This window comes from Halichoerus grypus, chromosome 15, assembly GCF_964656455.1.
Source record: "Halichoerus grypus chromosome 15, mHalGry1.hap1.1, whole genome shotgun sequence".
In the NCBI taxonomy this organism is placed as follows: Eukaryota; Metazoa; Chordata; class Mammalia; order Carnivora; family Phocidae; genus Halichoerus; species Halichoerus grypus.
In genome coordinates, this window is record NC_135726.1 from 44,217,421 (window position 1) to 44,231,575 (window position 14,155).

Here is a 14,155-nt window from a genome sequence, read left to right on the forward strand (position 1 = left end):
GGGAGAATATCAGAAGGGACCAAGTCATGTATATTTTTTTGTTAATTATCAGGAACCTGGCTTATTTTCTAAAAGTGACTAGAAGCCATGATCTAATTTACATTTTTCTGATTTAAAAATTTTTTTAAATTTTTAAAAATGAGATAAAGACTAGAAAGCCATATTAAATTACACAGCTTAATGAGTTATTATAAAACAGATATCCTTAAAACATCACCCTGAGCAGAAATAAAACATTTATTTTTTTTTTTAAAGATTTTTATTTATTTGAGAGAGAGAGAATGAGAGAGAGAGAACACATGAGAGGGGATAGGGTCAGAGGGCGAAGCAGACTCCCTGCTGAGCAGGGAGCCCGATGCGGGACTCGATCCAGGGACTCCAGGATCATGACCTGAGCCGAAGGCAGTCGCTTAACCAACTGAGCCACCCAGGCGCCCAGAAATAAAACATTTAAAAAATAATAATTTCAGGGGCACCTGGCTGGCTCAGTCAAAGAGTGAGCGACTCTTGATCTCGGGGTTGAGTTCAAGCCCCATGTTGGGTGTAGAGATTACTTAAAAATAAAATCTTTAAAAAGATAAACAATAATAATAAACTAATTAAATAAAAATAATTTCAGGCTTACAGAGAAGTTGCAGAATTCTACAAAGAATTTTCCTATTCTCTTCACCCAGATTCTCCAAATGAGGAGATAAAACTTCTCCAACTCCCCTCAAGCCCTTTACCAGCCTCTACCTAATGACAACCCTTTTCTCTCTCTCTCCCTGATAGATCACTTCCAACCACATCCAACCTTACGAAGCACCCCAAACCTCGCTATCGGTTTCACTACCTCTCCTCCAATTAGGCTGCTAACCTTTTAGATGAATATCTACTGGTTATTTTGAGGTTCTCAGGTCTGCAGATACCCTCCATCGCTCCCCTCCGCTTTTTCCTGCACAGATGCATAGAGGATGGACTGAATGGGGACAAGGGTAAGAACAGGAAAAGCTGCCGCGAGGCCAATTCTGTAGTGCGAACTGGGGGTGATGGTGGTTTGGATTAGAATGTTAGTGGTGGAAAGTGGTGAGAAGGTATGGCACTCGTAATGGATTTTGAACATAGAACTAACAACATGCTGGTGAATTATAAATGGGGGTGGCGGCAGAAGGACATGAAGAAGGATGAGCAGGTTTTGAGTTGAGCAGGTGAATGGTGACACAACTGCCTGAGATGGGAAAGGGAGAGAAAAGGCAGGATGGAGAGCAAATCTAAACACGTGTACTTTGAATATGTGAAGCTTGAGATGGCTATTAGAAATGCTGACGAGGCTGTTGAATATGCAAGCCTGAGCTCAGGGAGAGTATAGGCTCACACTTGGCAGTTGGGTTTTATTGGCATATGGCTGGTGTTTAAAGCCAGGGGAGTGCATGAGGTCTCCCAAAGAGCCAGTGCAGATAGAGGAGTCTCACAGTTGTGTCTGTCGGCGGGGCTGCACAAGAGACTGTTGAGAAGCACATTTTAAGGTAGAATTAAAACAGGAAAGTGGTACCACCAAAGACAAATGAAGAATATGTTTCAGGGTGGACGAATGATCACTGAAACAGGAATTAAAACAAGAAATGAGCAATGGCCTCAATATTTGACCTTCCCAGAAGGGGAAATCCTCAGTGGCATCAAGGAATGAAAGCCTGACAGGAGTGGTTTAAGCAGAATGGGAGTGAGTAGCACAGTTCTGTAGAGCCATTGCCTGTGAAGAGATGGGGTTGGTTGGGACATGGGGTTACACCTGCATGATTGATGTCGGGAACGCTTCCACAGAGTGGTAAAAATGGATGAATTAGGAGGAAATTATTGTGGAAGCAATGGCCTTCAGCTGGGCGTGTAAGATGGTGGAATTTTGTGCATAAGAGAAAACGGTGACAGTGGATGTGGATGTCGATAACTTAATTGATATAGTAGAGGAATGAATATATATCTTTTATCTTGTGTTTTCTCAGAGCTATAAGAAGAAAAATGATTAACTGAAGATTAATGAGGGGAGGTATGAAATCTTTGTTGTTGAGTTTACTCATGCTATACTGACTTATTCCCTTTTTGATCATTGTCTCTTATGCAGACAGGGGTGGTGATAATAGCAGTTACTTTATTGATTCTCTACTGTGTGCCTGACACTGTTCTAAGCATTTTACACGTTATTGCCTTCTTGATTCTCACGGCAACATTGTGAGACGTTTTTCAGATTGCTATCAGTATTTTATTATCTGAGGGAACTAAGACTTGGGATGATTAAGAAATTTTCCTAATTATAGAGCTAGTTCTTAGAACTAGAATTTAGACAGAGTTGGCTTATCTTTAATAATCACTGTGCCATTCTGCATTTGTATATTCTTCTTTTAACTGAAATGTATTGATTTAAACAAATATGTACAGGGTTCTTAATTGATGGATTTTATGTAACTCTTTATTTTGAAATAATTTCTAACCAGAAAATTTGTGAGAATAACACAGAACATACATGTAACCTTTACCTGGAGACTGTTAATATTTTATATATTTGCTTTTTATCATTCTCATTCTGTCCCTTTCCCTTGAAATGACTTCACCTTTACCCTAAATGTTTCAGTGTATATTTCTTTTTTCTTTATTTTCTTTTATTTATATTCTTTTATTTAGAGAGAGAGAGAGTGCACATGAGCAGGGGGAGGGGCAACGGGAGAGAGAGAGAGAGAGAATCCCAAGCAGACTCCCTGCTGAGTGCAGAGCCCAACTCCGGCCTCGATCTCACAACCCTGAGATCATGACCTGAGCCAAAAACAAGAGCCAGAAGCTTAACCAACTGAGCCACGCAGGTGCCTCCTCACTGGTATCCTTTATAGAAAAAAAATAAAATTCAACCCAGTATCCAAGACAAAAATCATGAATTTCATTTAGTAGTCTTCTTACTTTAATCTCCTTTAATTTGAAAGAACTCCTTGGTCTCTCTTTGCCTTTTATGATCTTGGCACTTTTGATGAGTACATCTCTTTTGCAGATTGTTTCTCAATTTGAACAATGTTTCAGTTATTTATTCGGTGTGAACCCAGGCATTCTTACTGTATTCAGTCAGTTGTAATCTTCTACTATCATTTTGATATTCAAATTGTCTCATATTTGGCAAACGGGAGCCTCTTCATGGTAGCCTCTGTGTCCTTTTTTACTTAAAAAAAAAAAACCCTTATAATGAAATTTAGTCTTAATATGTGAGCTAGAATATGTAATTAAATGGCATTCACAACTTAGTAAAGAGCAGCTCTAGTAGGATATGGAGATGTAAGTGAGGGCAAGAGATGTAGACGCTGGAGTCTGCTGAGGAGAGATGGCCCAAGAGTGGCTGGGAAGGAGGAATGTCCTAGAAGAAGATGCAGCATCCTAGCAGTGACAAGAAGGCAGGAAGAAAGACATAGCATTCTTTTTGATAAAATAAAGGTCTTTTGCAACATTTCAAATACAGTTCTGTGGTTGAAAGTCATATAGTTAGGAACATGCACTAATTATTTTTCATTTAAAAAACAAACAGAAGAAATTTAGCTTCTTTTTTAAAAAGCTGATATAAGTTCTAATAGAAAATGTTCACGTTTGACGGGAAGGGGAAAGAAAAAGAGAGAGGGAAACAAACCATAAAAGATTCTTAAAGATAGAGAACAAACTGAGGATTGATGGAGGGAGGTGGGTGGGGGATGGGCTAGACAGGTGCCGGGTATTAAGGAGGGCACTTGTTGTGATGAGCACTGGGTGTTGTATTTAAGTGACAAATCATTGAATTCTACTCCAGAAACAATATTACACTGTTGCGTTAACTAAGTAAAATTTAAATTAAAAAAGAAAAGGGGGCGCCTGGGTGGCTCAGTAGTTAAGCGTCTGCCTTCGGCTCAGGTCATGATCCTAGGGTCCTGGGATTGAGCCCGCATCGGACTCCCTGCTCGGCGGGAAGCCTGCTTCTCCCTCTCCCACTCCCCCTGCTTGTGTTCCCTCTCTCGCTGTGTCTCTCTCTGTCAAATAAATAAAATATTTAAAAAATAAAATAAAATAAAACAGAAAATGTTCATGTTTGAAATTTATAATTTTTTTCAGAGACTATTATTTGCATTTAAAATTTTTATTTAGTTTCAGTTCTGTGTCACACATTTTGATGGGCTCCCACCTATTTTTTTTTTAATTGACACTAACTCTCTATTTATTCCTATAATTATTCAGGATTTGATTAGAATTGATTTTCAGAAATGGAAATTACCTGAAGAAAAGTTTTTTGTTTTTTTTTTAAGATTTTATTTATTTATTCATGAGAGACAGAGAGAGAGAGGCAGAGGGAGAAGCAGGCTCCCAAGGAGCAGGGAGCCCGATGTGGGACTCGATCCCAGGACCCTGGGATCATGACCTGAGCCGAAGGCAGACGCTTAACCATCTGAGCCACCTAGGCGCCCCGAAAAGTTTTTTTTTTTTTAACACCTATTTCATAGCTCTTTTCTGTATTATATATTTATCTTTGTGTATTAGTTTTTGCCATAATAAGTCACAAACCTGTAAATTGGTTCTGCTGTAACAAAATACTACAAACTTGGTGGCTTAAGACAACAGAAATCTACTGCCTCACAATTCTCAAAGCCAGAAGTTTGAAATCAAGAAGTCAAGGGCATTCTGTCTCTGAAGGTTCTGGGGGAGGATCCTTTTTTGCTTTTTTGTAGCTTCTGGTGGTTGCTGGTAGTCTTGGCATTCTTTGGTTTATAGCTACATCACTCCCATCTCTGCCTCTCTTGTCACAGCATGTCCTCCTTTGTGTCTGTCTCTGTGTGTCCTCTCCTTTTCTCGTAAGGACACCAGTCACTTTAGATTTAGTGCTCACACTAATCCAAAATGACCTCATATTAATGAATTACATCTATTTCCTCACATTCTGAGGGAGGGGGAACCACTATTCAACCCTATACACTTTGTATCTAATTAGTCTACATATATCACTTTGAGGGCTTTTTGTTTTGTTTTTTTTTTTTAAATAAATTGTATTGTTTTTAATGTTTCTTAATGTATGGAAATATGCCGTTCTTAAAAGTCTGTTTTGTTGTGTTTTGGTTTTGTATGTTGCCAACTGAATTAAAATCCACATAAAAGTTGAAAAAGTAATACAGCAATCCTTAAAACCATCACGTAGATTCACCAGTTTTTAATATTTTGCTTTGTTCTGTATCTATATAAAAAAAAGTTTTGCTGTACCATTTAAGTAAGTTGCACAAATTATAACATTTCATCCCTAAATACTCAAGAATATACTAAGAAAAGGACATTATTCTCTATAACCACAACAAGAAAATCATTTTTTTTTTTTTTACCTGCAGCACCTATGAGAGGGTCATCTTAGGCTCAAGTGAACATTCAGACTAAGACTGCCTTTGGTGACCTTGGCTTTAACTATTCGGAATATCCCACAGCAGGCACACCAGCATGTTGTTCGTTCTATGTTCAAAATATATTATGAGTGCCATACCTTCTCACCATTGTCCATCACTAACTTTCTAATCCAGACCACCATCACCCCCAGTTCGCACTACAGAATTGGCCTCCTGATGACCTTTCCCATTTTCTGAGTCCATATGCAACTTGTGTCTCAGTGGTCTTTTTTTACCATAAACAATATTAGTAAGATAGTTCACCACATACCATTTTGTCATCTAGAATGTAATGCAAGCCACATATGTAATATAAAGTCTCCTAGTGGTGAATTTAAAAAGAAAATGGTAAAATTAATAATGCATTTTGTTTATTTCAATATATCCCAAATATCAGTTTTTATGTACAATTACTATAAAATTGCTAATGAGATAATTTACATTTCTCTTTGCTCTACGTCTTCAAAATCTGGTGTGTATGTTACACTCACAGCACCTCTCAATTTAGTCTAGTCACATAGCTGGTGGCTACCATATTGGACAGGCTGCTCTAGAGCACTGCTCCCTTTATCTTTGCACTCATCTTCTGATTTACGTGATGTTTATGAAGTGTCTTTCTTTGTCACTTTGCTTATCTTTGCCATAATGGGTAGAAAATGAAAAATTTTGAATTCTCAACTGTGTTCAATAAACGCTAAATATTTTTTAAAAGATTTTATTTATTTATTTGACAGAGAGAGAGCACAAGCAGGGGGAGCGGCAGGCAGAGGGAGAAGGAGGCTCCCCACTGAGCAGGGAGCCCGATGTGGGGCTTGATCCCAGGACTCTGGGATCATGACCTGAGCCGAAGGCAGATGCTTAACCGACTGAGCCACCCAGGTATCCCAAATGCTAAATATTTTTTAAGGCACAAAATTGATGTCTGAAGTCTTCTTTGAAACCTTAAAAGATAATGGATGCAATCCTTTGAGCAACACATTGAGAAAACTGAAGGACAATGTAGTAATGATTTATTTCACTACTGTATCATCTTTCTGGGCAATGCCAGAATTCTTCCACTTCCTTATTTTAATTTTTCTTTTTTGCACACTGGGATATAATTGGTAATGATGAAATAGCTTTTCAGATGATGAAACAGAAAAATGTCCCAAGGGAACATTATTCTTTTATTCTTAAAGGAAAAATAGATGATTGGTATCCCATTGTATATCTTAGTTCCATGAAAAGATCCATTAGAACCCTATGTAACTGTAAGGTAGAATGAAATTTATTCTTTTTTGAAAATAAGTGAATTTTTGTCTTTGGAAGGTCTTTAAGAAAGAATAAAAGTCAGAAAATATTAATTCTTACAAAGAGTTAGAACTGCTTAAAAAAAAAACAACTCAAAAACTAAAACTTAATCCCATGGGCCCTGATAATTTATGGAAGGTTAAGACACATCCCAGGAAGTATGTTTTTCTCAATTTTGTTTAACCCAGAGACAAGGAATTATGTTGGTTTCACTTCTTGGTTTCCCCTGCCACCTTTTTGGTCATTTTTCAGCCTTATCTGGAGGATAGAACATTATCTTCTTGGGAGCAAAATTCTCCAAATGTACACAATTGTTGGATGTGTCATGGTTGTGTGTATATGAAAGTCATTTCAACCTTTGAAAGTGTATTTTCTTATTTTTTTATTTGGAAGATTATTTGGATCTGTTGATAAGAAAATGGTGGCACAACAGCATTTAGGACTGTAGATTATACATTTGAATGCTGTAGTATAGACAATACTATGAGAAATATTATGATCAGGATTTCTAGCCTGCTTCTAAACCAGGATCAAAGACTAGTACTCAAATTCAACCAAAACAACAGATTCCATCCCTGATCCAAAGAGCCCACAGAACCCAATATGGAGGGAATTATCCTTATTACCTAACTTGGTGATTTCTTACTTGTTTCCTGGGTCATTTTAGTAATCTTACAGATCTCAGAGAGGTCTTTAAAGATGTGAGTACAACATTCTCCTAAGAGTCATATCTCTGCCTTGTTGGGCCAGTATATTTTCTAAACAGAATCTGTCTAGAACCACTGCCTATCCAATTTCTTGGATACGAGTGCTATACTTTTGTGACATGATCCAAATCTAGTGGTCCTGAACCACAGTGCTGTATAATTCTCCCCATTTTGAGGTCATCTGGTATAGTATGACATGGAAAGCCCTGAGAGCAGAAGAAAGCAGTTCAAAATTCTCCTTTAATGGTGGTTGAAGTTTTTTGACAATAGTCAACGCCCAGATTTTCTCCTCTTTGAATGAAATGATCTAAATAGCCTTTTTTTTTTTTTTTCTGAGAAGTTGGAGAATTGATGGGCCAAATTGATCTTAAGAGATAACAGAAATCATCCTAAAGGCAGACAGTCAGTTTAATGAGATAACATATCTGATCCAATTTTCCAGTTGACTCTTGTGTGCAAATTCAATACTTATCTGTAGGGGCCATCCCAGTGGTCTAGTTCTGGTCGAAATGCCTGTACAGCTTATCACATAACATGGAAATATTTTTAAAAGGTAAACATTTTTGTCTCAGTGGGTTAAGCAGCCAACTCTTGATTTTGGCTCAGGTCATGATCTCAGGGTCCTGGGATCAAGCCCCGAGGTTGGGCTCCACACTCAGTGGGGTGTCTGCTTGAGGATTCTCTCTCTCCCTCTCCTGTTCTGCCCCCCAGTTGCACAGATGCATGCTCTCTCTGTAAAATAAATAAATCTTAAAAAATCGACCACTGGATTAGAGTGATAACAGTCCAAACCCACATTATTTAATTTTTCCCCTTGTAACTAAACAGTAATCTGTGTGGTTTTCCTTTTACTTTATTATCCAGGAATATTCATTTCTTTTGCAACTTGGCATGTTGTTAATCCTCATCAGAATAAAAAATATCATTATTTGTAGGAAGGTACTTTGTTACTATAGTTTCTTGTGTAACTATTTCTTAGTGTTCTAAACTAGTACTTTTTGGTTATCTTGAAACATAGTTCCAATGAAAAGAGAAAGACAAATTATTTGACTCTTTACTAGTAGTTAAATACTTTTTCTAGGGGCACCTGGGTGGCTCAGTCGTTGGGCGTCTGCCTTTGGCTCAGGTCGTGATCCCAGGGTCCTGGGATTGAGCCCCATATTGGGCTCCCTGCTCCGCGGGAAGCCTGCTTCTCCCTCTCCCACTCCCCCTGCTTGTGTTCCCTCTCTCGCTGTGTCTGTCTCTGTCAAATGAATAAATAAGATCTTTAAAAAAAAAAAATACTTTTTCTAAGTATGAGATTATTCAACAACAAAAATTAAAAAATTTTTTTTTCTGTTCACTTGCAAGAATTACTATGGATTCATCTTTTATCCACCCATTATCATTGATTCAGAATGTATAATTGAAAATAATCATTCATGCGTTCCTTTTGTCATTGTATTTGCCATACAGAGCTCCATAGTAAGTCTCTTCTGTTTCTTGAGAAACCTATGAGTCTTCAAAATTTACCTGACTTTAAAGGCAAAGATATCTGAGGTTCATCTTGTACCTTCCCTGCCTCGTTCCAGAAATTGTTTATTTCTTCAAGGATTATCTATATTATATTAATGGGTTATCAGTGAGTTATTTGTATGATATTGTCTTTTTTTTTTTTTTTTAAAGATTTTATTTATTTATTCATGAGAGACAGAGAGAGAGAGAGAGAGGCAGAGGGAGAAGCAGGCTCCCAAGGAGCAGGGAGCCTGATGCGGGACTCGATCCCAGGACCCTGAGATCATGACCTGAGCCGAAGGCAGATGCTTAACCATCTGAGCCACCCAGGCGCCCTGTATGATATTGTCTTTTAATTATATCCTAATTCTTTCTTTTGTCTAGAGATTTGTCTTTTTTCTTTTTTTTTTTGCAATCAATTTCTGCTGTGTGCTAGAGAGTTATAGTTCAGTGCTGAATGAAATAGGGGTTGGGCCTGCTTTTGGAGTTAGTTTTCTGTTGCTTTGTAACAAATTACCACAAATTTAGTAGCTTAAGACTATAGTCCTATGTAATGAAATAATTGTATAGATCAGTTCAGCACAGGATGGCTAATAAATCCAAGTATCAGCTGTGACTGCAGTTCTTTGGGGCATGGGGTCTTCTTCCAAGCTCATGGGTTACTGGCAGAATTTATTTCCTTCTCACACTTTCCATGTGGCCCCCTCTGTCTTCCAGCCAGCAACCAGCAAGTCTTGTCCATCTCACACTTTGAAGGTCTCTGACTTCTCTTCTGCCCTCAGCCAGGAGAAAGCTCTGCTTTTTAGGGCCTACCCAGATAAGCCAGGTTAATGTCTCCATCTTAAAGCAACTAATTAGTAACCTTAATTGCATATCTTTTGCCATGTGATGCAACATATTCACAGGCATGATGTGGGCAAAGGTCATGAAGGCCAAAATATCTCACAGGTAGGTTTGGGAGAAGTAAATTAAAATTTTTGACAAAGAGAAATGATTATATAATTGAAAACAGGTAGGAATTACAAGAATTAAGTGTTAGAAGATAAAGACATGGACATCCTTAGACAAGGTCAGCAATTTACAGTATCCTGATAAAGTGACATTTTACCTTAAACATATATAGGATGAGAAGGATCCAGTCTGCAAACAACACATGCCAAAGAATTTTTGGGAGATGACTTCACCTGCAGATGGAACCAAAAGATGAGAAAATTTGTGACACATTCCAAGTGCTGAAAGGGGAAAGTGAGGTAAATAGGGAACAAAGAAAATTATGACTTGATATGAGGCCTAATAGGTAAGCAGGGATCATATTAATGAAAGATACATGGATTTTACTCTAAGTGTAAAGAGAAGCCACAGTGGGGGGAAATGAAATTTCATCTGTATCAGAAACATTTATAAGAAATGTTAAACATATCAGTGCCCAGGAACTTGCCTTGTGTATTCTGATTCAGGAGGTCTGGGATGATGCTGGAATATCAGTTTCTCAACAAGCTCTTCAAAGATTCTGATCCACACCTAATATCAGAAGTGAAACCTATTTTATCACCAACATTGGTATTTTAAATAAACTCTCATTAATCTCTGTATTTCTCTTTGACCTGTTTTTGATTTTTATAACAGTATTTTAGTATTGCCTAGGCTATTTATTTCTAGTAGATATTTTCAATGTGTCTCTTCCATAGAAATCTCTATTCCTGTATTTTCTCATATAGGAAAACAATATTTGGGGGGTTTTTTTTGTTTGTTTTCTTTCAGATTTTCAGTTGAAGGATGAGACAGTCAGCTCTAAAGAAATGCCCACTATTGAGAAATGTACATCTTTTGCTCTACATCAGAGACTTCTTAACAGAGAGCAATCATGTGAATGTCAGGAATGTGGGAAGACGTTTTGTCAAGGCTCAAACTTTGTTCAACATGAGAGAACACATTCTAGTGAAAAAACCTGCAAACGTAAAGAATGTGGGAAGAACTTTAGTAATGGACATCAACTCACCATACATCAGAGATTTCATATTGGTGAGAAACCTTATAAATGTAAGGAATGTGGGAAGGCCTTTACCACCTTTTCGTACCTTGTTCGACATCAGAGAATTCACACTGTTGAGAAACTCTATGAATGTAAAGAATGTGGGAAGGCTTTTATTAGAGGCTCAGGCTTTGTTAAACATGGGAGAATTCATACTGGTGAGAAACCATATGAATGTAAGGAATGTGGGAAGACCTTTAGTAATAGCCATCAATTTACTATACATCAGAGTATTCGTACTGTTAAGAAACCCTATGAATGTGGGGAATGTGGAAAAGCTTTTTATAGTAGCTCATACCTTGTTCAACATCAAAAAATCCATAAAGGTGAGAAACCCTATGAATGTAAGGAATGCGGGAAAGCTTTTATAGTGTATGGAAAACTTCTTCAGCATCAGAATATTCATACTGGTGAAAAACCTTTTGTATGTAAAGAATGTGGGAAGGCCTTCAGTACCTTCTCATACCTTGTTCAACATCAGCGAATTCACACTGGTGAGAAACCCTATGAATGTAAAGAATGTGGAAAGGCCTTCAGTGGTAGCTCACCCCTGGTTAAACATCAGAGAATTCACACTGGTGAGAAACCCTGTGAGTGTAAGGAATGTGGGAAGGCCTTTATTGTGTATGGACAACTTACTCGACATCAGAGTATTCATACTGGTGAGAAACCTTTTGAATGTAAGGAATGTGGGAAGGCCTTTAGACTTAGTTCATTTCTTAATGCACATCAGAGAACTCATGCAGGGGTAAAGCCCTACGAATGCAAGGAATGGGGAAGGCCTTTAGTCATGCCTCATACCTTGTTCAACATGAAAGACTTCATACAGATGAGAAACCATATGAGTGTAGAGTGTGGCAAGGCCTTTAGTACTGGCTTATACCTTGTTCAACACCAGAGGATTCATACCAGTGAGAAACCCTATGAGTATAAGGAGTGTGGGAAGGCCTTTAGTTCTGGCTCTTACCTAGTTCAACATCAGAGGATTCATACTGGTGAGAAACCTTATGAATGTAAGGAATGTGGAAAGGCCTTTACTGTGTATGGACAACTTATTGGACATCAGAGTGTTCATACTGGTGAGAAACCCTTTGAATGTAAGGAATGTGGCAAGACCTTTAGACTTAATTCATTCCTTAGTGAACATCAGAGAATACACACCGGTGAGAAACCCTTTAAATGTAGAAAATGTGGGAAGGCCTTTAGATATAGTTCAGCCCTTAAAGTACATCAGAGAAACCATATGTGTGTAAAACCCTAAAAATTTAAGGAATTTGGGAAGTCCATTATGTATGGCTTAAACATTGTTCAGCATCAGAGAATTTATGCTAATGAGAAACATGGATGTTAAAAATCTTGGTAGGCCTTTAGAAAATATTCTCCTATTAGAGAATTCATAATGGAATTCAGAAAACATAAAGCCTTTATTTGTCATTCTTGTGTTTATAATATTTGAATCCGAATATTCTGGATTGGTGGCCAATTCAGAAAAGGTGGGAGACATTAATACAGCATTGATAGCATGAAAGTTTATATGACATATTCTAATATGGTTGAATGAACTAGTGAATAAAAAAACCTTCCAGTACTCTTAAATCATTGCTAAACTTCAGATAATCCATCCTGATTTCTAAAAAACAGTTTATATTAGAAAGCCTGCCATAGCACAGATGTCAATTCTTGTCATTGTCATGCCACCACTGTCAAGCTGTTTGACATTAGGCACCTTACTTTTTATTTCAGGGCATTGCTTTAAAATGGTGGTGATAGAACCTACATACTTGTAAAAACCTATGCTCAATATTTATTAATTTTATTATTAGCATTTTTTAATTTTAATTTTTTTTAAGATTTTATTTATTTATTTGACAGAGAGAGACACAGTGAGAGAGGGAACACAAGCAGGGGGAGTGGGAGAGGGAGAAGCAGACCTCCCACAGAGCAGGGAGCCCGATGCGGGGCTCAATCCCAGGACCCTGGGATCATGATCTGAGCCGAAGGCAGATGCTTAACTAACTGCGCCACCCAGGTGCCCCTAATTTTAAAATTTTAAAATTAATGTTATTTTAAAATTAATGTTCCAGCATCTGCCTTCGGCTCAGATCATGATCCCAGGGTCCTGGGATTGAGCCCTGCATCGGGCTCCCTGTTCAGCGGGAGTCTGCTTCTCCCTCTCCTTTCCGCTTGTGCTTTCTCTCACTGTCTCTCAAATAAATAAATAAAATATTTTAAAAATAAAATTAATTAGAAACTTACTGTCACAGTGTATGCAATTAATAAAGGTGTTAAAAGAAGGGACAATCACACACATTTGTTCTAGGACCATTTCTTGAAACGAATTCTCTCCCTCCATTGAGTTGCTTTTTGAAAATCAGTAGACTGCATAACATTTATTTCTGAATACTCTTATATACTATTGTACCATGTGTCTATTATTCTAACAATACCAAAGAGTATTGATTACTGCACATTTCAAAACTGCTACTGCTTTGTTGAAAGTCTTTTTCAGTTACATATTTTAAAATCAGCTTGTCAATTGCTATGGGGGAAAATGTTTTGGGGGATTATAATATGGATTGTATTGAATCTATTGATCAATATGGAGATAATTCACATCTGAACACTATTGAGTCCACCAATTCATGAACATCTGTTTCTTTTTATTTAGGTCTTTAATTTCTCTTAGCAATGCTGGGTAATATTCAGTCTTCCTCATATTTTGTTAAACTTATCCTTAAGTATGTCATAATTCTTGATGTTATGATAAATTCTGTTGTTAAATATATATAATATACATAAATACTTTATATATATAACAATATATAACAAATGAATATATATACATACATACACACACACACACACACACACACACATATATATATATATATGTTGCTCATTTGTTTTTATTGTTGAGTAGTAGTCCTTATGGGTGAACCACAATCTGTTTATCCATTCACCAGATGATAGCAGTTTGGGTTGTTTCCAGGTTTTGGCAATCATGAATAAAGGCACTGTTTGTACTTTTGTGTGGACATTTTCATTTCTTTAGGTAAATACCTAGGAATAGAGATGCTGTCATATGGTAACTACATGTTTTTAACTTTACAGAAAATTACCGAACTATTTTCCCAAGTATTATTTTACATTCCCAACATCAATGTATGAAAGTTCCAGTTATTACACTGTTGCCAGCACTTGGTATTGTCAGTTTGTTTTTGTTTTCAGTT

At 37.3% G+C, this 14,155-nt stretch overlaps 1 protein-coding gene and 1 long non-coding RNA gene across 2 annotated transcripts; one reads left to right on the plus strand and one right to left on the minus strand.

Moving 5' to 3' along the window:
- The first annotated feature begins 986 nt into the window (after window positions 1–986).
- Window positions 987–13,948, plus strand: ZNF30 (zinc finger protein 30). Its single transcript, XM_078063314.1, is given in 5 exon segments — window positions 987–2,023; window positions 10,017–10,143; window positions 10,655–11,695; window positions 11,698–11,773; window positions 11,775–13,948. Coding segments are annotated over 3 exon segments (1,491 nt in total). The 5' UTR covers window positions 987–2,023; window positions 10,017–10,143; window positions 10,655–10,692; the 3' UTR covers window positions 12,187–13,948.
- On the minus strand, window positions 2,837–10,079 carry LOC144380283 (uncharacterized). Its single transcript, XR_013444317.1, has 2 exons — window positions 10,002–10,079; window positions 2,837–3,390 (listed from the first exon to the last, which is right to left on the minus strand). It is a non-coding gene; the product is annotated as an uncharacterized LOC144380283 (long non-coding RNA).
- Window positions 13,949–14,155: the final 207 nt, after the last annotated feature.